Source organism: Alosa pseudoharengus, unplaced genomic scaffold (assembly GCF_046254945.1).
Source record: "Alosa pseudoharengus isolate Yale_2024_CS ecotype anadromous, Long Island Sound unplaced genomic scaffold, YU_APseudo_1.1 YU_APseudo_1.1_scf_2, whole genome shotgun sequence".
NCBI classification, from domain to species: Eukaryota; Metazoa; Chordata; class Actinopteri; order Clupeiformes; family Clupeidae; genus Alosa; species Alosa pseudoharengus.
Window position 1 is genome coordinate 35009593 of NW_027468663.1, and position 19645 is coordinate 35029237.

General features: G+C 41.3%; 3 protein-coding genes across 6 annotated transcripts in view; 1 reads left to right on the top strand and 2 right to left on the bottom strand.

Annotated features, from left to right (window-relative positions):
- Positions 1 to 1521: 1521 nt before the first annotated feature.
- On the bottom strand, positions 1522 to 8730 carry trmo (tRNA methyltransferase O). 2 transcript variants are annotated; one of them, XM_076294776.1, is made up of 10 exons: positions 7455 to 8730; positions 7267 to 7358; positions 6689 to 6770; positions 5936 to 6411; positions 4739 to 5788; positions 4490 to 4635; positions 4066 to 4240; positions 3778 to 3935; positions 2259 to 2801; positions 1522 to 1913 (listed from the first exon to the last, which is right to left on the bottom strand). In XM_076294776.1, exons 5-10 carry the CDS (start codon positions 4828 to 4830, stop codon positions 1702 to 1704), a joined length of 1326 nt encoding a protein of 441 aa, XP_076150891.1. In that variant the 5' UTR covers positions 4831 to 5788; positions 5936 to 6411; positions 6689 to 6770; positions 7267 to 7358; positions 7455 to 8730; the 3' UTR covers positions 1522 to 1701. The 2 variants fall into 2 exon arrangements, with proteins under 2 accessions (XP_076150891.1, XP_076150892.1); XM_076294777.1 differs by having other exon boundaries at positions 6677 to 6770.
- Positions 8731 to 9683: 953 nt separating this feature from the next.
- Positions 9684 to 15482, top strand: anp32b (acidic (leucine-rich) nuclear phosphoprotein 32 family, member B). Its single transcript, XM_076294778.1, has 7 exons — positions 9684 to 9875; positions 12217 to 12366; positions 12461 to 12583; positions 12804 to 12996; positions 13124 to 13245; positions 14027 to 14087; positions 14200 to 15482. Exons 1-7 carry the CDS (start codon positions 9822 to 9824, stop codon positions 14286 to 14288), a joined length of 792 nt encoding a protein of 263 aa, XP_076150893.1. The 5' UTR covers positions 9684 to 9821; the 3' UTR covers positions 14289 to 15482.
- A 1940-nt stretch (positions 15483 to 17422) lies between these two features.
- The window catches only part of coro2aa (coronin 2Aa), a 30547-nt gene continuing 28324 nt past the window's right edge, over positions 17423 to 19645 (bottom strand). For all 3 annotated transcript variants that reach the window (XM_076294773.1, XM_076294775.1, XM_076294774.1), the window contains one exon: positions 17423 to 19395. In XM_076294773.1, coding sequence (XP_076150888.1) covers positions 19264 to 19395 — 132 coding nt within the window. In that variant the 3' untranslated portion in view covers positions 17423 to 19263. The remainder of the gene's footprint in view (positions 19396 to 19645) is intronic.

A 19645-nucleotide genomic window follows, 5' to 3' on the forward strand; every position in this document is an offset into this window, starting at 1 on the left:
GAACTCCCCCTTGCATTGTCCCTCCATCCTCAAGGCATCATCGATAGCTCCCAGGGACATCTTCCTGCCTCTCTGCCTTCGCTGCCTCAGAGAAGCCTCCAGAACTGATCTCCCTCCCACCCTGGACGGTCTGCGGCAAGGCCTGATAGTTTTGGGCAGGGGCTGAGCACAAGGACGGTAAGAGGGGCTGAGCTGGTCCTGAAGCAGCTCTGTTAGCTTCCTCACAGACAGCCTCCAGTCCTTAACAGGCAGAGGGCACATAGAAACCTTCTCCCCTGACACCTTGCCTTCTCCTTTCTGGCTTGCTATGTCAGGGTTAGAACCATGATTTGTAGACAATCCCCGAGCTCTGTGGACTATTTGCTTTGTCGTCCAAAGGTTTGCAGGAAGAGTCTTGAATGGAAGCTTGGCTCTGGACTGTGACTTTATGTGCTTGTTGTAAGCTAGCTTGTCTGATCTGCAGTTGCTCAAAGAAATCTCTTTCATAGTGCTTTGCCCTTTAATTGGTTTAACCATAGTAAATTCAGATGTTTTTTCATAACCAAATCTTTTGGATTTTTGAAGAACAGCTCTGAGGATGGCATCGTCACCACTCTGATCAGCATACCAAAGAGCATTGTGACCGTCACAATCTGGGCGCCTCAGGTCATAGTCTAAGGCCTGAAGCAGGATCCGTACGAGTGTAAGGCGCTTATAGAGAATAGCAATGGTGAGGGCAGAGCGGCCACGGACATCGGCCAGCCCCACTCTTCCACCATGAGATAGCAGCATGCGGGCCACTCCCAGGGCCCAGGACTCACCGTCATGAAGGCTACAAAGCATCAAAGGAGTCCATCCTTTTCCATCCCTCTCATTCACATCTGCTCCCGACTCAACGAAATGCCTTGCCAGATCAAAGTCCCCTTTCAGTATTGCCACATGAAGACTCATATTGAAAATCAAAAGAGTTTAAGAAGACTCCTGGGATTACTCTCAAGCTGATTTGCTTTACAGAAAATGCCTGTGTAGGTCTCTCAGTGTACTGTTGCTCTCTCGCCCAGGAGGTCTCTAGGAAGAACCTGTGGGGCTGTTTTATGAGCCGTCTCACCCACAAACACACACATACCATTTTAAAAAACTGCAGTGATTTGTTGCCAGCACTGGCAAGGGGAGTGGCGAGATCCATAAATCTTAACTGTACGTGGTGAGCTCAATTCCACACAACAATGAAAGGCTTACCATTGCTTCACTCTCCTGTCAGCAAAGATAAAGGGGAATTATGTTGACCTTTTAAATAACAGCAGGTGCAGCACTACACCCTTGGCAATTTAAAACAGGGTGCACTCAATTTATATGTTACTTGGTGTATGGAAAATCTGCGCCCCATGTGTTTCAGGTCACTAGACACAGTGGCACAAATTCCACATAGCACCTAGAAGAACGCACCTTAACTAAACAGAGCATGAAATAAAATCTGGCATAAACATGTTTGCAAATCATCTTGATATCAGTCAAGGATACCACTGACACAGACACACTGGCTTCACAGAAACCTGTTTTTACTTGCATGACACAGTTATAATGTTGTTAGGGATCACGTTTAAAAGTCAAATCTGAAGCACATGATTAAAACACTAACCAAGTGATACAAATGCAGAACAAATAGTTGAGTAAGGGGACAAAAGGGTACTTTTAGGAGCACAGAGTATGTCCATGGTGGGACTAACGTTTCAAAGGCTGAACTCGTAACACCTCTGCAAAACCGTCTCCAAACCAGCAAGTGATGTCAGCCGTATCCATGGTGAAGTAGAAAAGGCGATCCTGGCAACGAGTTCTTCGGTAAACGGAACGAGGGTCCGCTGACAGAACAGCTCTAATAGCAGCGACCGCCTCATCAGAGTCTTTCAGGAACCTAAATCTGGGCTTCCCCATCACTGGAACACAACCAAGATGGAGAAAGTCAAAGCCAAGTAAGAACTGCATGGTGCAGGAACAAGCCCACACAGATAGGTGTAGGTGTAGGTGTGACATACATAGATGTGGAGGAGAGGGATTCTGGAAGGATAAATTGGGTGGAACACAAGTTCACTGTTTAGACATGAAGACACAGTAGCTAAACTAACAATGATAAAATACATTTCCCAGTTGTCAATACCTTCTCGTCTTGTAATCATGCATCACAATTGTAATCATGCAGACAAAAGATGTATATAATAAGATAATAGAGAGAGAAAGAGAGAGCTTCATCCTTAATACCAGTGACAAAAGAAAAGACATACCTGTACTATCAGAGGCCATGAACTCTTTGAGCTCTCTCTCAGCGTGCTGGGTGAAGCGCACTTCCAGCATGCTCACTGGAGGCTGTCTGATCCAGGAAGCAATGGTGCTGTAAGACTCCTCTCCAAAGTGAAGCCTGGTCTCAAGCTCCTTGTGAGGCCCAGAGAGAGCCGTATCGCTGGGCTCCGCTTCCGCTGCCCTTACTTCAGCAGGCCTGCTTGAGGAAAACTCCCCCTGGTGGAGATAGTCCTTCACCTCAGACAGCACCGCTCCTAGAGGAGTCAAGTCATCTGAATTGGACGAGGCTGGGCAGAATGTTGATGAGGACTCTTTAGTGTCTAAAGTCCCTGCACTGGGGCCAAAGGGACTGGTTCCATCCATCCGAGGGCACTCGCTTTCATCCTCTGCCTCCTCACCTGAGGGCAAATCACACTCCTCTGGATGAAGTCGCATATGTGGACAGTCATAGTCCGGAATGTAAGGCTTGATGTCCAGTACCGGAGTACCCATAATCATGTCAACACCTGACAAGTGGAGTGTATCACCTAGAAAATCCACATCAAAAAGAATTCATGGCAAAAGTAACTGTTAAGAGATTTGTTTTGCAGTGTTCATGGGTAAATGTTCATCAATGGTTGGTTTACAGAGACTACTCTACTCTACTTTACTCCACTCCCTAGTCCCTACATGGCAAAAATTGCAAGCCTATCAAATATTTGCCAAGACAATTTCTGCTACATACTTTCTGATACTCTAGATATCTAGGTTAGCCAACTATTTTTCAGATAATACATAAACCAACGTGTTACACTAGCCAATTGAAATACAAAGGTAGCTATAACATCTATTCATAAACTGGATGATAGGTAGCAGTGTTTATGTATAAAACAACATGTCCGCTTATTTCAAGCAAAATGTGTACTGTGATAAATCTTCATCTATGCCTGTCATGGCATGCACATACTTGTATACAAATGCATGTGTGAACAGCTGCCAGGGTGCAATCAAAAGCAGGCTTTTCTGCTACATTCTAGATGCCTGCACAGGCTTTTAATCTTTCACAATAGACCTGTGAGAACAACCTAGAAGTATCTCTCTCTCTCTCTCTCTGTCTGTCTGTCTCTCACTGTCTCTCTCAGGCCTTAGGGCTGTCCCACTGTGAAGTGTTCAAGGGCTCACACTCTGTATGAGCCATCTCCCCCCAAGTCGGCATATGTGGACACTTTACTCAAAGGAATTACCTAGAATTCATAGTGTTGTGACGTGAAACACAGTGTTCCACAAAGGGAGGCTCGAAGCTTGAAAAACATCAGTAAACAACTGCCATAAAACAGAAACGTGTTTGCAGCATGTTTTTTGTGTTGACAATTTAATGATAGGTGCTGTCCCATTCCTGTTATTAGCATTTTGAACCCTTACACCCTGACAAACGTGATCACCTACGACTGATGTCAGTTAAGTGTGTAAGGGTTCAGGGTTTAGGGGAGAGAATCAGAGTCACTCACTCACTCCCTAACTAACCTGCAACCCGCTCAAGCTTGGCCAAAGTCAAGCCAAGGGCATTGGGGCGGTGGGGGCTGCGTGTGGAATACACTCCCACCCTCTGGCCATTCAGACGTGGAGGCTTCACTTTGGCCTTATAGCTCAGGTGCCCGTTCTTATGGAAGAGGAAGATTATCCTTAGAAATCAAACAGAGAGGGACAAATGTTACTACTTTTGAAAATGGTTTATAACATTCTCAAAATCTGTCAGCCACTGTAAAGGAGAAAGGCCAACGTATGCATGACAACAGCCAAAAACTGTCTTACCATACATGTGAGTACTGTTCCAGCCCAATCAGGGGATGGTCCGGATTGCTGAAGACAGCCTGCTGAATCTTTAGTGTGGCGCGAGATGGACCACAAACTGTAGGTTGTCGTGGAGTACCATTTTTGCCCGCAAAGCAAGAGTGTATATACCCAATGGGAACTGTTTCAAGGCATCCTATGAAATGCAAATCAGAGTTATTTAAATTGAAGACACCTCAACCTTATCTTACACCCAGCACACCTTATGAAATGCAAACATGACAACAGTGGTACTTATTATGGCAAATACTACGTATTTAAATGTGTCAGTACAGTTGTCAGACTGGAGAGTGCAACACAGAACTGAATCTGGATCCAGTACTTAGCAGTTCACATACAGTAACCTTAGAGCTGCAGTACCCAATTCAGAAGTATTATTGACTACCTTTCTCCAGAGACGATTCTAACTTTTCCCCAGCGTTTGGTGTTAAGACTTTGGTTTGCGGGGTGTCTTGACTAATAGTTGACAAAACCGATTGTAAAGCAGACATGTGTTTCCTGTGTGAACGTATGGAGCCATCTGCTCGCTGTCTGAAACAACAGACATATATATATATTATTCAGTACTGTGTTTATCTTACAACTTAAAATAACTACACCGTGATTTAGGCTATATTTTAGTACTGTAGGCTACCTTAGGTTTTTCAGCTCCCTCCGCATGACCGATATTTGCTCCTGGAGTCTCTTCACATTCTCCACACAACAGCTGCAAGCTGGCTGTGACATTGTCTGTTCTTACAGGAGTAAGTTAACTACTGTGTCGCCTCTGCAGATGTATATTATCAATAATTCCAATTTCCTTGATATGGCCATAGACAGTAAGGTTATGGCACAAGCACCCACGCTCGCCTTAAGTTTATGTGCGCATGCTAGCTACACTGGTCAGAAAATGGTGGCCAACCAGTCAAATACACGTAGTTATCTGTGGTTTGCTGGAATCTATGGCTGGAATACAAGATTTACGCTGTACATTACACTTGCAGTTGTTCCTTGTGTACTTCAGTTTACATATATTTTAATATTATAGACATAGGCAGTGGGTTTTAAAATGTAAATGTATTTTTGTTTTTATGATACATTTTGAACAAACTTTGCACCTGTTCAAAACACCAGGGGGCAATGTCGATGATAATTGTATCATTTGTAGACCAGTCGGCCATTTCAGTCAAGGAAAAAAAATCCTAAACCTTTTGGGTAAAAGGTTATGAAAGAACCTTTAAGATTTTTAACAATACAGTGCAGAAGCTTATATTTTGAGCTGGTTATTTAGGATGTAGCCTACATCAGGCCTTCCGTGTGAAACTAAGTTGTGATCAAGGTGAAGTGAAACAATGAATAGAAATAGAAAAGGACGTGTCCAAATAACTATAAAAAGTTTATTTCTTCTTTTTGCACACTTTTTTTTTAATTTTCAAATATTTTGACTGGCCTATCAACTAGTACAGAGTATTTTTAAAAAACAAAAAGTAAGACTTTTTTCACAATATTGGCCTAGGCCTATTTAATTGACAGGCATTTTCTTTGTCGTTCATTTGATATAAAGGCTATGGATGAAAAGAAAAATACTGCATTTATATGAAATTTCCTGGAAGATATTCTTGCTGAGGTGGTGGGGAAGCAAACAGCGGGTATGAAAACGTCTTCTTTTGTTCAGGCACATCAGCAGGCGACTCTTCACTTGCACCTGCAAAATAAATAAAAGGGAGAGCAGCTCCAATATGTTAATATTCCACAAAACAGGACAAAATAAGCACTGCAAATGTGTTCTATAGAAATTGTAATATAATTTATAATGTAAAATATGGAGTTGTTTTACATATAGTTTCAGTACCCTGATCAATGATTAGATTCCCTTGAGGCAGCGGAAGATCCTCTTCCTCATCTGGCCCCAAGTCTTCAATGAAGACCTCCTCGGCAGACCCACTTGCTGTTACTGTAGGAGAAAAGGTAGAACCAGAGGCAGGGGCCAAAGCCAGGGCTGGGGCAGGTGCCGGTGCAGGGCCGGGGGCCGGGGCAGGTAAAGGGCCTGGGGCAAAAACAGGGACTGGGAGTGGATTCAGACCCACAACTGGCACAGGGAGAGCGGTGGCAGCAGGAGGTAGCTTAGGCTCAACCTTTTCCGGAGGCAATGCTTGAAAGATGGGCAAAGGTTCAATCTCAACCACTGGGGCAGGGACCACATCTGCAGGAGGGATTTCTTCCTGAGGCACCGATGCCTCTAAAGGAGCATTAACCTTCCTGGGGCGGCCCTTCTTACCTGTGCTGCTCCTCTCTTCTCGTCTCTCTCGCTTCCTTTTACTCTGGGCTCTGATAGTAAAAACATACAATAAGTGACCTCACTCAGGACGACTTGTAGCCATTGCAGCTATACATAATACTAAAGTATTTTCTCTTAATGTGTTTATAACTATATAAGGCCATGCTGCAGAAAGTCTCACCAAATAAATAACATCCATACCCAGATAGCTCTGTGATATCTCATGTCATAAAAGCCTCTGACCAAGGGTTCCAGATGTAGTTTGGATCTCTAAAGGTAAGACTGATACATTATGCTCTACTTTATAAGATTTACCCATAAACCCACTGGTTAGTTGCTTTCTCTTCTGCCTCAGCCTTCCTTTTCTTGAGGAGGTCTCTGTCTCTCAGCCTGCGGCGAATCCCCCCTTCTGAACAAAGACACCAGCTTGGTACATAAACAGTCTACAATCTTTATATCAGCTATGTACATGCATTCAACTATACTGTATTACTGTAATTCCACCATCCACAAAGATGTGGCGTATTACTGAAGGAGACTATAATATACATTCTTTTGTTCTTCTGTCAGCATTTCATTTTGTTAACAGCAACTGGCAATTCAAAAATTATTTGTCTACATTTAAGATCGGTCTCAAAAAGTTTGCCAACACATTTACAACTTATTGTTGGTCAGTCTGTTAAAGATGGATTATGGTAGTGTGAAATGGTCTTCAAGCTAAATTCATTAGGTAGAGTGAACGATTCTTCAAGCAAAAGTCAACATAGGCTCATAGGTCAACATGTCTAAAATCAAAAACTGTAGTGTACATTTGGGTGCGCCTGGCTGTATACCTAAAACACCTATACACTCAGGCATTATGTTTGTTACTGCTCTCACAATGTTTGTTAAGGCCATGGTCTTACCTTCGTCATTAGGATCTTTCCTCTCCGGTAGCGGGTTGTCTTTTTCTATTGTCTGTTCCATTTCGTGCCCAAGTCAAATGTAGCCTATTTACCTTATTCAAAACGGAAGAAAAAAAAGAGCTGGTACCGAAATCTGTCTATTTGCAATTCCTGCTCCCCCAAAGAATAATTATTAGCTTAAACATTACCACGATGCCAGGAGAGTTCTTGCAGCACTGCCCTTATCTTATTTGTAAAGGTGGAGGGCTTGGCACTACATGCACTTTAGAAAAAAAAAGCGGGTCATAGTGTCGGCACAGATGGCATAGAGTATGTGATTCTTATTTGAAGCACTCTATGCAACAAGCATTTTGGAGTTTCAGTAGATGGGCTCTGTTATTCCCTGAGCTGAGGGACTCCCTGCAGCCCCAGTGGTCTAGGAGAGACTGAAATAACATGGTCAACACAACACAACCCAGGGTTCAGATGAGGTTAAGCTTGTTAACAGGGCCCTGGATGTAAGCAATAGACATTGTATGAGAAGATTCTCATGTTGTTCAGTGGTGGGACTACTATTTACTTCCATAAGAGAGTCACTGAAGGAGAGATTAATTCATATGAGAAATGCATGTTTTTTTATTTTATTTCACAGTTGATTCTATGAACAAAATACATTGTGTATAAATTCTGAAACTGGCATAGTGCATGCACACTATACTGGATCCGCACCCCTCCCTAAGCAGCCCAGTGTCTCCTCCCTGTCAAACATATCCATCTTATCTCCAACCAAGGGTGCTGCTCATTTTCTGGGTGTGTTCTCAATCTGCTCAGCGCACATTGAGGCCCACACTGTCTCAGCAGCCACAGCAGTAGTCAGAAATGCTATTTCTCAATGCAGGCCATTTCACTGCCATGTTGCTCTCTTCACACAGAAGCAAACAATGCAGTCATGGCTACAATGTTGAATGACTTTTCTAAGAATGTGAAAGTAAGGGAATGACTGTGATAAGAATTTGAATGCTTCAACTAGGTATTTTCACAAAGGCGGTTTTCAAACAAACTGGTTGGTTTCATTTTAGGCCTAAAACCAATCCAAGATAGGCCTAAATAAGAACTCTGCTTTTAAACCTAAATCAAATGCCAACATAAATATAAATGTACATGCTACACCTAACTTCTTAGAACTAAATTGTGTTGCTTTGATTTCCTTTATCTAGCCTATTAACATTATTAGCCCTTAACATTATTTACATTTACGATCAAAGAAGTAGGAACACAAAACGTTTAATTTAATCAAATTAAATATTGTCAAGGGGGCAAGTAAAGTAGGTCTAATGCTTTTTGACTTGCAGTATTAAATATTAAATTGTTTTGTTTCTCTTGCCTACAAGCTAATACGAATCATATCGCCAAAAACAACTTATTTCCGCCATCGATTGACAGCATGCTCACAAAAGGTAGTCACACTCCAACCCCCATTTTTTCAATTGAAAGTAAAAGGACAGTCCGAAATAATGTTCAGAGTGCCCTCCCCTGGATCCTTTTGGGAGTGGTGCTTACACTGGTAAGTACGCCCATATAAATGTAGGCCATTCAGTTGCAGCTTGAAGCACGACTTCTTTAGATCCGCCTTACTAGGTTTTACAATGATAAGGCTAGCCCACCCGGTCTCAAATATGATTTTTATTTTGCACTTGTGACATTTCTATTCGTCTCAACCTACACGGGCATACATGTTGGCAGAAGTAGTGGGCCTATTGCAAACAATAATGGTTGGCTTTCCCTTAGAGTGTAGCTTTACAGGCCAACAGCTTTCAAACCGAGCATGTGCATGTGCAGGAAAGTTCAGACACCTCTCTGCCGTGCACATAGCGGCCACTTCACACAGCAAGGCAAATACACATCCCCAGGCCAGTAGCAGCACCAGCGGCACTCAGAGAATAGTGTTGTCGTCTGACTGAAAAGGTAATTGGCACTTGATTTATAGGGCTGCTGCACACCACTGATGGTCTATTCAACAGGTATTATTTTATTCATGCATAATTCATACCGTAGGCCTACGTTTTCCTGAGCTTTAGAGATCAAATTTATACCAAACAGAAAATCATTCAATGTACATGGAACACAATTAAGTTTATTCATAATTCATTCAGATTTACAAAATGAAAAATGAAATACAGTTTGGAGTCAGCTGTAGGACCACTGACAACAGAAAGAAACATATTTATCAGATTTCATAAATAAAAAACAGTTACATTTTATTTACTGTCTTACATAATCCAGTAGCTTGGTGAAATAAATTGCAGCGAACTACTTCATGACGCGGTCGTGTTGTGACTGCATTGCCTGTTTAACTGCAGTGGGTGTTTCTGGCCAGAGATGGCGGTATTGAGTATATATTTGTTTCAGTCCCGTTTCCCTCCATGGTTTCTCCTCTCCCTGAGTAACTTGGCGTTTGGTTCAGTTCATTATACAGTCCCATATTCTCCCTCCATTAGGGCATTTCTCTGCCTTTTGGACTGACTAGAAATTCCCCGAAACCCAAGAGGAAAAAAGCCAAACTTTTGTAAGGCGCCATGGACATGAAAAAGAGGATCCACTTGGAACTAAGAAACAGGACACCATCTGATGTGAGTGCCTTTTAAGCCAAACCTTTGCTAGTTTTCTGCCTAGCCATGGTGGATCGCTAGCTACTTTTTTGCTTTTCAAGTGACCTGTGTAGCTAATGGTAATGTTAACCACATGGGTTTTGTTTTTCTTGAATGTTATTCAGGCTTACATTTATCATTGTCCATTTAACTTTTTGATCGCTTGCATATTTTTGGTGATAAGGAGGTGAAATCTCAATTCAACTCATTAACGTTACTTTCTAAACCGGATTCCTTTGCCATCCTTATTGCAGCATTTTAACCGTTTCCTAGCCTCCTTGCCCAGCGTTGTCGACACTTGGTGTGTCGGTCCTATTTATTTGTATTTCCTAACTTTTACATCGATGTCATCTGAGGGCTGTGTAGCCACGATGTGCTGTTACACAGCAAGCTAGCTAGATGTAATGGTTTATTTCATACGGAGACCACGGTAGCCATGTTTGTTGCTAACATAACTGCTAAAAATGTGGCGCCCCTTCTTACAATAACGTTAGGATCTTGAAACCTTTGCATTCTGCCTGAAATATGAGTTCTGGGCAACTTAATTAGTTTGAGGAAGTCATTTCATTTGTACTAAAAGCACACGGAGTGCGTACGTCCTGTCGCGGTCAAGTAGAAAAAGGGGGGAAATAACTTAGTTCACGCAAACCTGCTTTAACGTTAACGTTAGCCATTGAATTATGTTATTCCACCTTTTGACAGTTACATTTTTTTATAAAAAAAATTTCAAACGTTGATTGATGTAATTCACTGATGTGCTGTAGTGTTTGATGGCAATCACGTGCTATTGGTACTGCAAACCAGTGTGTACAAAACTTGTGAATTCAATGCTATGTCGCTCCAAACGATAAGTTCCATGCCATGTGATGGCAAACTGGCTGATGGCAGCTTCTAGCTTGCTCGAGTCTCCCTCGCTAAACTGTACAGATATCGCGCACCGCCAGATGGGTTCCCGCCATTACTCCCATGCCACTGCGTTGCATTATAAACGGTATCAAACGATTCTGCAAGCTATTAAAACTAAGTTATAACACAGCAATCCTTGCGTTGTAATTGCACGCAAGAAACTCACTAAATACGCGGACATCCTATATCAAATGTCGACATAAGTCATGACACGCCGAGAGACCGAATCTTAACAACGGCCATAACGTTAGCTGCGTAGGGGCATAAAGCCACGTTTAGTGTGGGTGCTTTCTTCATAAACATGCAAATTTTACTACAGACATGATTTCGTTTAAAAAATCCATGTACATATAATGGGTATCGTATGTACTATACACTAGCAAAGCGTTACGCGTTCAATATGTTTACAAGCTCATATACTCGCATTCTGTCTCAGGAATCGCCATGTTGTCATTCTGCCGTCTTTGATGCTGTTGGGAAAGGAACTCTCTCCATCTTTGTCTGACTAATTTCCGTTCTCAATGTTCCCTCAAAAATACGTTGACACTTTACGCAAATAGTCTATTTTCCTGTTGCACGTCGTATAAGTGCTCCATTTGTAAATGAGAATGTGAATGAGTAGGATCAAAAAATACTTCTTAACCATATTTTCGCGGTCCTTCTCGTTGCTCTTGGGTTCATTTCTAATGGCGGCTGTCTGATCCTCGTTGCTGCTCTTCTGCGCGACAGCTCTTAAAAGGGCAATGGCTAGCTTACCAGAGGCTAACAGAATCGTTGCTTTTGTCAATTGTGAGTAGTACAACAGCAGGCCAAGCCTATAGCTACATCATAGCATTAGCTGCGTATGCGCCCTTATGGGAGTGGATAAAGTGAAATGGCTGTTGTAAACGAAAATGTCTAACACATATTAAATGTGTTTTATAAGTTAGTTTGTGGGACAGGCTTAGAAGAATTACACTGTTAATAAGTTGGTTAGATGTCGAGATTAAGATCAAGATTTGTTTTGGACGTTCTGGGATTGCGCAACACCTTGACTTAAGTTACAAGACACAATTTCAGAAATCACCAATATAAACCTTAGACTGAAGAAACAAGAGTTTTGTATTCTAGTCCCTCCTGACTGACGTTAACGGGTTTGCGGAAGAATGTTGATGTCTTTCCTTGGCATGGTTTATGTGGATAGATTTGTGATTGTAGTAAGTCATAAACTTTGCCAAGGTAATTGTCACTTGGCGTTTTACAATTAATGAATAGACGTGTCTTGCAAATAAAAGTACCTGAACTTAAAAATATCGAAATATTGTCTTGTATGTCTCACATTATGTCATTGCCAGTGTGTTGCCTATTCTGGTTGTTTTTGCAGGATTTGCATTAGCTGTTTTTGGAATTCTCAATGCTTTGTTTTCTCTTTTGATAGGTAAGAGAACTTGTTCTCGACAATTGTAGATCCAATGAAGGGAAAATTGAAGGCCTCACAGCAGAATTTGTCAACCTTGAATTTCTCAGTCTGATAAATGTGGGCTTAATCTCAGTCTCCAACCTCCCAAAACTTGGAAAACTCAAAAAGGTTTGTATTTCTTGTTTTTTGTTGTTTTATCATGTGTAGAACTATGTTTGAGGAATGAAGTTACAATCAATATCACAATCTCTTCCCTCTCCAGTTGGAGCTGAGTGACAACAGAATTTCAGGTGGCCTTGATGTTTTAGCAGAGAAACTCCCAAATCTCACACACCTAAACTTAAGTGGGAACAAACTCAAAGACATCAGCACATTGGAGCCTTTGGTAAGTGAACAACTACTTTGCATGTGCAATTCAGACACTTGAATGCTTCAGATATATGCGTAATGTTTTATATTATAAAATTGGTCCTCAAGACAAATTACTTGCATAGTGCAGTGTATGTCTCTTACACATCAGTGACCACATGTTGAGAGAGTTGATCAGCTATAGTACAGTTAGCCTTTTTTCCTTATGTGCACTTTATTGATTATATTTCCTCTAGAAAAAGCTTGACCACCTGAAAAGTCTCGACCTCTTCAACTGTGAAGTCACAAACCTCAATGACTACAGGGAGAGTGTATTCAAACTCCTACCCCAGCTCACCTACCTGGATGGCTATGACATGGAAGATCGGGAGGCCTCCGACTCTGACGGAGAAGTTGATGGTGATGGAGTTGATGACGACGATGATGAGGGTTAGCTTTTCTTGTTATCTTAGGTCACCCCTACCCTCACTGTTGTTGATGTGATTGTTGTTCTAAATCTAGAATTCTAGTTATTGTGGCTCATCCTGGTTCGACTGCTGTTCATTATACATAACAGAGGGAGAGGAGGAAGAGGATGAAGATGGAGAGGAGGAAGACTTTGATGAGGAGGACGACGATGACGATGATGACGATGATGAGGTGGAAGGAGAGGAAGATGATGTCAGTGGGGAGGATGAGGTACAAATTTGTTTTTAACCTTGCAGATGGTACACAATGGGCCCAGGGTACTCTAAGTGCATGATAACTCAGAATATGTAGGAAACCTCCCAACAGAAGAGCCCTGCTGGAGAATGACTCCATAGGACTCCTCGGTTAGGTTATTTAGACATGGGGACGTGGGCTAATGTAATTCTCACATTTTTTCAGTGATTTTCATCCCATCACAATGCTCCATTTCTATCATATGGACTGCATGCTCCTGTGTTATTAAAGATCCTGGCGTCTACCTTCTGTAAAAGAAGCCATAGACATAACCTCAGGTTATACATAAAAATAGAAGTGAATCTTAGGAAGACCGCAAGGTCGGAACGTTATTTGCCAAATGAGAAAATAAACTCAAAAAATTATATCAAAAAAGAATACCAAGGAGTGTGCAAACTTTTTTTCACAAAAACTTGACTTTTTTTGTTTAGCACCTGGGATGTGCACAAAATCTCCTTGCAAGTATACATAAAATAGGGCCATAGAAATAACCTCAGGTTATACATAAAATAGCCAGCTCCACTTCCACAGGGTGATTGTTGCTCGCAGCTCTGAATGAACCTTAAACTCATCTAAAATACTCATCCTTTGCGATCTGGCCATAAATATTAGTCATCCTTTGGTAAAAATGGTATTACATTTCCATTACATTACTCCACCTTTCCATGTAAATTAAAGCTTGCTGACCACAAAATGGGAATACCCAGCAGTCCTCTTAAGTACAGAAGATAATTTTCTGTTTCTGAAATATTTTCAGGAGGAAGATTTTGGACGTGGAGATGTAGATGATGAAGACGACGATGATGATGACGACGAAGGTGAGTGTCTCTGGTGTTTTCTCAGCTGTGTGATTTCAGTTCTGGACTGCAAATGTAGTGTATGCACACAGCAAAACTAAACTAAACACTGACTTGTTGTGGGGTCCTGCAGATGAGGAGGAGGCAGGCAAAGGCGAGAAGAGAAAGCGAGAGGCGGACGACGAAGATGACGACGACGACGACGATGAGGATGATGATTAAGAGCCAAGGAGCCAATCAGTTACCAACCCTTCCCTCCCCCTCCCTTATTTGCCATCCACCAGGCCACCCCCACACACTCTCGTCACATGCCTCCCGCAGCGCTGAGCTCCCCGAGGGGCAAGACTGTATCGAATGGGTGGGGTGTGTGGAGATGCACCCATGGAGCCGGGAGCTGAATGAGGCCTCTCTTGAATGGCGGCTCACTCGGCATTCCACAGTTTCACTGTCAATTCCCTTTTTGTGTTTCACCGAACCCGTGTGAGGACTTTGGGGACTGGTATCTAGTTTTGGGTCTGTGCTTTTAATATTTGTTGGAGAATTATGATTTTTTTTGTGTTGTTGGGTTTATTTTTTTATTTTTGTGTTTTTTTTTTTTCCTTCTCCTAATTTCCCAATAAGATTATTGCTATAGCAACCGTGTCAAGGAAGCCATCATTTTAGTGTGGCAGCCAGTGGCACAAATCAATGTTGTAGCTACATTTTTACTTTCTGTATGACAAAAAACAAAAACAAACAAAAAACAACTTTGTAAATAAAATGTTAACATTTTACGCTGTGCTTTCCCTGCCATGCCTCTATCGCTTTCTCCCCCCAACCACTCCTCACCCCCATTATTTCCAAAGCTAGACTGGAGGTGTAATTGAAGTATTGGTGAAGTGGCAGTCATGCACCTTATCTAGAGCCACTATGCAGAAAAATGACTGGGAGGAAAGCACTCAGCATTTTGAAAACTACCTCAGATTTGGTGTGGATTACTGAGTATTTACCCTTTAGACCTGGAACAGAAAGTTGGATACATTGAGTTCCCCGTACAGATATCTGCCTCTTACAAACCATGGCCGCACTCATGAATTTAATATTGATGTTTTTTGATGATTAATTATTGTCATTCATGTATGTGTGAAAGTGTGGCGTAGGCTCGCATAAGGGGGACTCAAGAGCAAGGATGTGGACAGCTGGTCCAAGCAGAGGCGTGTCGCTCAGGCTGTACTGTGAACTGAGACTAGGTATTAGATGGAATCATGAGTCTTATGGTATGTTTCATGCTGAATTCTGTCCCATTGACAGATTTATGTTGCAAACACAATTTTGCTGGAGGATTAATTTTTTTTAAAAAGAAAACCCAGATGAACAAACACCCCTGTCAAGCTACAATGATAATTTTTTTTATATAAAACTTTATTTGATATTGTGCTCATGGTTGTTGTGTCTTTACATTTCTTAACATTGCTGTTTACATGGTCACAACTGGTTGTGAGGGTAGGACATGGATGTCAGCGGAGACCTACAGTGTCATGGCAAGCATAATTACGGATAGATGGGGAGCCTTGCAATGTTTTAACTAGACACCATTTTTCTGGTCATATTCACCTTCATGCCTCCAGCCTGGCTGAATTCACTGTGTGTGTGGCAGACATTACGCCCAAGGTTATGCTTGTATGATGGGTTTCTCTTTAGCTCCGCTGCCGGTGTTCGATGCTGCTGCTCACCATTTGTACCATGTACCCAGATAATTTTGGTCCATAGGCACACATTTTTATTGAAATTGAATATATAGGCATCAATGCAAAAAACACCAGTTTCAGGTTGGCTTGGTATTGCAAGGTCTAGAGCTCTAGATTCTAATCTCGGCAACATGCATGTGAGAGATAGATGTAACTTGGGACATTGCCTATGAATAATAAATAGTTCGGCTCCTATCGACAATGTAGAAAAAATACTGTCCCCATGGGAAAAAACAAATATTCCTTGTTAGGCCTACCTAAAATCACGAACTGGATCTCTGATCTCTTGTGGAGAAAATATTTGTAAATTATTTGCTTTTTGTATCAATATATGTCCAGCTGTTCGTTGCCACTATAAAATAACAGTGCAATGACCTGTTCTGTGTAACTGACCATTATCTTTGGAGATGTGGGACAATGTAAAAGATTTACACATTTGAGAAGAATCCATTGTAGTGGCAGTGATGATGTGAAGCTACCACAATGCAGGAATTTCTGTCCATTTCCAGTGTCCGAGAACAGTGACTAAGTCACATTAAGGATCAGCTTGTCACCATGTTCTGAAATTGGCTGAAAACGATGGATATTGGTTACGCAGTATTGTTATTACAATAATATTTTTCAAAAAGTGTGACTCATCTCTTTACCTTGTATCTAACCAGTTAATCCTCCTTACAGAATCAGGGGTTGTATGTTTATGGTTATTGTTAAAATGATTGTCATTACCCTGTTAAAATAATTTAGTCTATCACTACTGTTAGTATTTATTTATGTAGGCTATATGACTACTGTAAATATGAATTTGTAATATGTATTATTATTATACTTCACTTTGGACAAAAGCATACCACGAACCATTACCATTATATTATTATTGCTATTAAAAACAATGGCCTCCCCTCAGAGAAAAAGATGGCCTCCCCAGAGAGAGAAGAACAGTCATGTGGATGATCCAGTGAACCTATTGCATGATGACCGAAATCTTCAAATAGGTTTAATGTCTTTTGAGGTTGGGGTTGACAATAAGATATATTATACCGCTGTATGTTGACATGCGTTCCACAACTGCCACTGTCACTATCAGAGTGCAGCATGTGCATTCCATAGAGCATAGAAATGAAACCAGGGAGTAGAGTTTGCCCTGTGGCCTTTGCTCAGTGTAGTAAATGAGTAAACTGCTGTCACCACCATGCACCCAAGAGTTCAGTTCCAACAACGCTGGCCTCCGAGAAGACGGCAGGGATTACTCTGGCATTCCAAGGAGAGTGTCCACATCCTGACCTAAATCCAGTAAACCGCTCCATTGGGTTCACGACTGCAGTGGATACATATTTAAAAATGGGTAGTCTGCTGGATATGTGACGCTTCAAATGCTGGAATTTGTGTGTTATCCCGTAGCTGTGCCATCATTCATCACATTGTATGAGTAATCCATATTTACCTCTTTAGCATTTCACTTGTGATGCTATTGGTCTGTTAATTGGTCTCTTAAATGTTAAATCATATCGTTCAGTACTCATACCGAAGAGAAGATGTCTATTTCATGACTTGCTTGAAAGAACAGCTTACAGGCATTACAGAAGAGGCAATACTGATTCTAATTTAAACATGACTTGTCTTTCAGCATCATTGATCAATACATTCAAACAATTTTATTGGAATTGCAGCACATTCTGGTGACACCTGACATGAATATTGACATAGAAAGAAAGATATTAACATTTTGGTGGCACCATGTAAACAACTGTATTGAAGTAAATGGTAAAGCATGTTATGTATTGCAGCCACACACATAGTGAACAGTGTGCAGGCTTAGTGCACTGGGTTTGCAGTGTTGAAAACTTCTACACACATCCAAACCTATTGCAATGGAAGTGTCTAAACTGTGGCTGATTGTAAATGATGTGAACATGAATTATGAATCTTTAATAAATTTCTATCATACTGAAGATGAAGTCTCAGAAGAGAAGCGCCCTACCAAGTTATGCGTAGTGACCAACATCCAGATTGAGGAGTTCTACTTCTGTGTAATGCAAACTTTACATGGGATCCTGTTTCTATGTCCAACAGGGTATTTAGATACTAAGCTATTTGTATAATATATAAGGGATAATAAGGGATATTTATTCATCATTATTCTTTTAGCTAATTCCATATTTCTCATGTAGAAAATAAATAAATGGCCACTCAAACACACTGCCCATCATTGGCTACCCGTAGACTGGTGAAAAGCTCAACAGTATCTGGTCATCATTGTCATCACTTGTATGTTTTTTTTTCATGGGGCGCTTCATGTAATGCTTGTCTGTTAAGCCTTTGCACCCACACTCCCACATTCAAACATGTCTTCTCATGTCATCCTCACAGCTCTCATTTTGTCAACACACCAGCCCACTCACACATACAGTACAGCAGTTTAAATAAGCAAATTACACATCAAAGAGGCAATAATTTCAGTGTACAATACCATCACAAGATGTCTTTGCCTTGAAAACATAGTCCTCAAACCTACATGGTTATGGTTATGGTTATGGATTTAGCAGACGCCTTTGTCCAAAGCGAACATCACTTTGTACATCACTGAGGCAAGTGCAACTGGTAATGCAATCTTGTCATTTTGCACTGCACTATTCAGTGCGACGTTAGTCCGATGTTGATATGATGTCCACATTTCTTTAAAAGGTGCGGTATTTATTGCCCTCTACCATCCTCGACATCCAAGTGCATTGTAAATTCATTGTACAACATTGATGAGCCTTGTCTAAATCAAGGGTGTACACTTAGACATCGCCAACTACCTTTTTTGTGGAGGAGAGAAAGCAAAAAAGTAATAAAAAGATAAAAAGAGGACATATTCAAAAGCCTAAAATTAATAATGTGTTTTGAAAGCATCATATTTTACCTTTGCCTTTAGAGCAACAGTGTTATCATAGGTCTAGTTGCATTTCCCCCAAACTACATATAGCACCTTTACAATGATTACTTGGAAATATACACACTCTTTTCTGTGAAAACAGGCACATACATTTTAGTCCAAAAAATATCAGCCACAAAAATACATTAAACTTGCATAGCTTTTGAGCTTAAAAAAGAAATGCAGAGGGAGGCTGTACTGTACAAAAAAATGATCCCACTGAGACATATAGCACATCAAAAGTGATGGAATATTAAAGGAGCTTTAAAACAAGACAGGGGATATAATGGATGTGTATGTATGCGTATATGGGCTTTTGCGTGTCAGTAGTGGGGTCAAGCATAGTCTCTTGATACAGTTGAAGGGTTGGCTTGTAAGTTCGGTATGAAAGGATGGGGCTATGGCAGAAGAGCCCCATAGTAATAGTGGGCAGCTTGAGACTACAGCCCAGTGGTCCCTGGGTCAGGCTGGAGCTCTGAGGTTCATGTGTGTTGTGTCTCATGTGAGAGTGTGTGTGTGCAAGAGTGTTTGTGTATGTGTGTGTGTTGCCTCCTTCTCAGTAGGGTCCCTGGGAGTTCCTCACGTTTTTTATCTCCAGCTCCAGCTGCTTGATCCGCACGTCCCTCTGACTCAGGAGCTCCCGCAGACGCCGGATCTCCTCCTGTTGCCTGTAGAACATCTGTCGCAACTACACACACACACACACACACTTTTAGCATAATATTGGATACCATTACACTTACTTTCACTTTCCCAAAAATATTTCTGTTTAATTCATTGTAACTAATAACATTGTTTTCACACCTGAATCTGATTCTGCCCATGTTGAGGCATTTACAATGTTAAACATGTGAATACAACGTCATCAGTATATCAATATAACATCAGTATTCTCTCAAATTAAGTAGTGAGTCACTACTAAATTTGAAATCATGTTG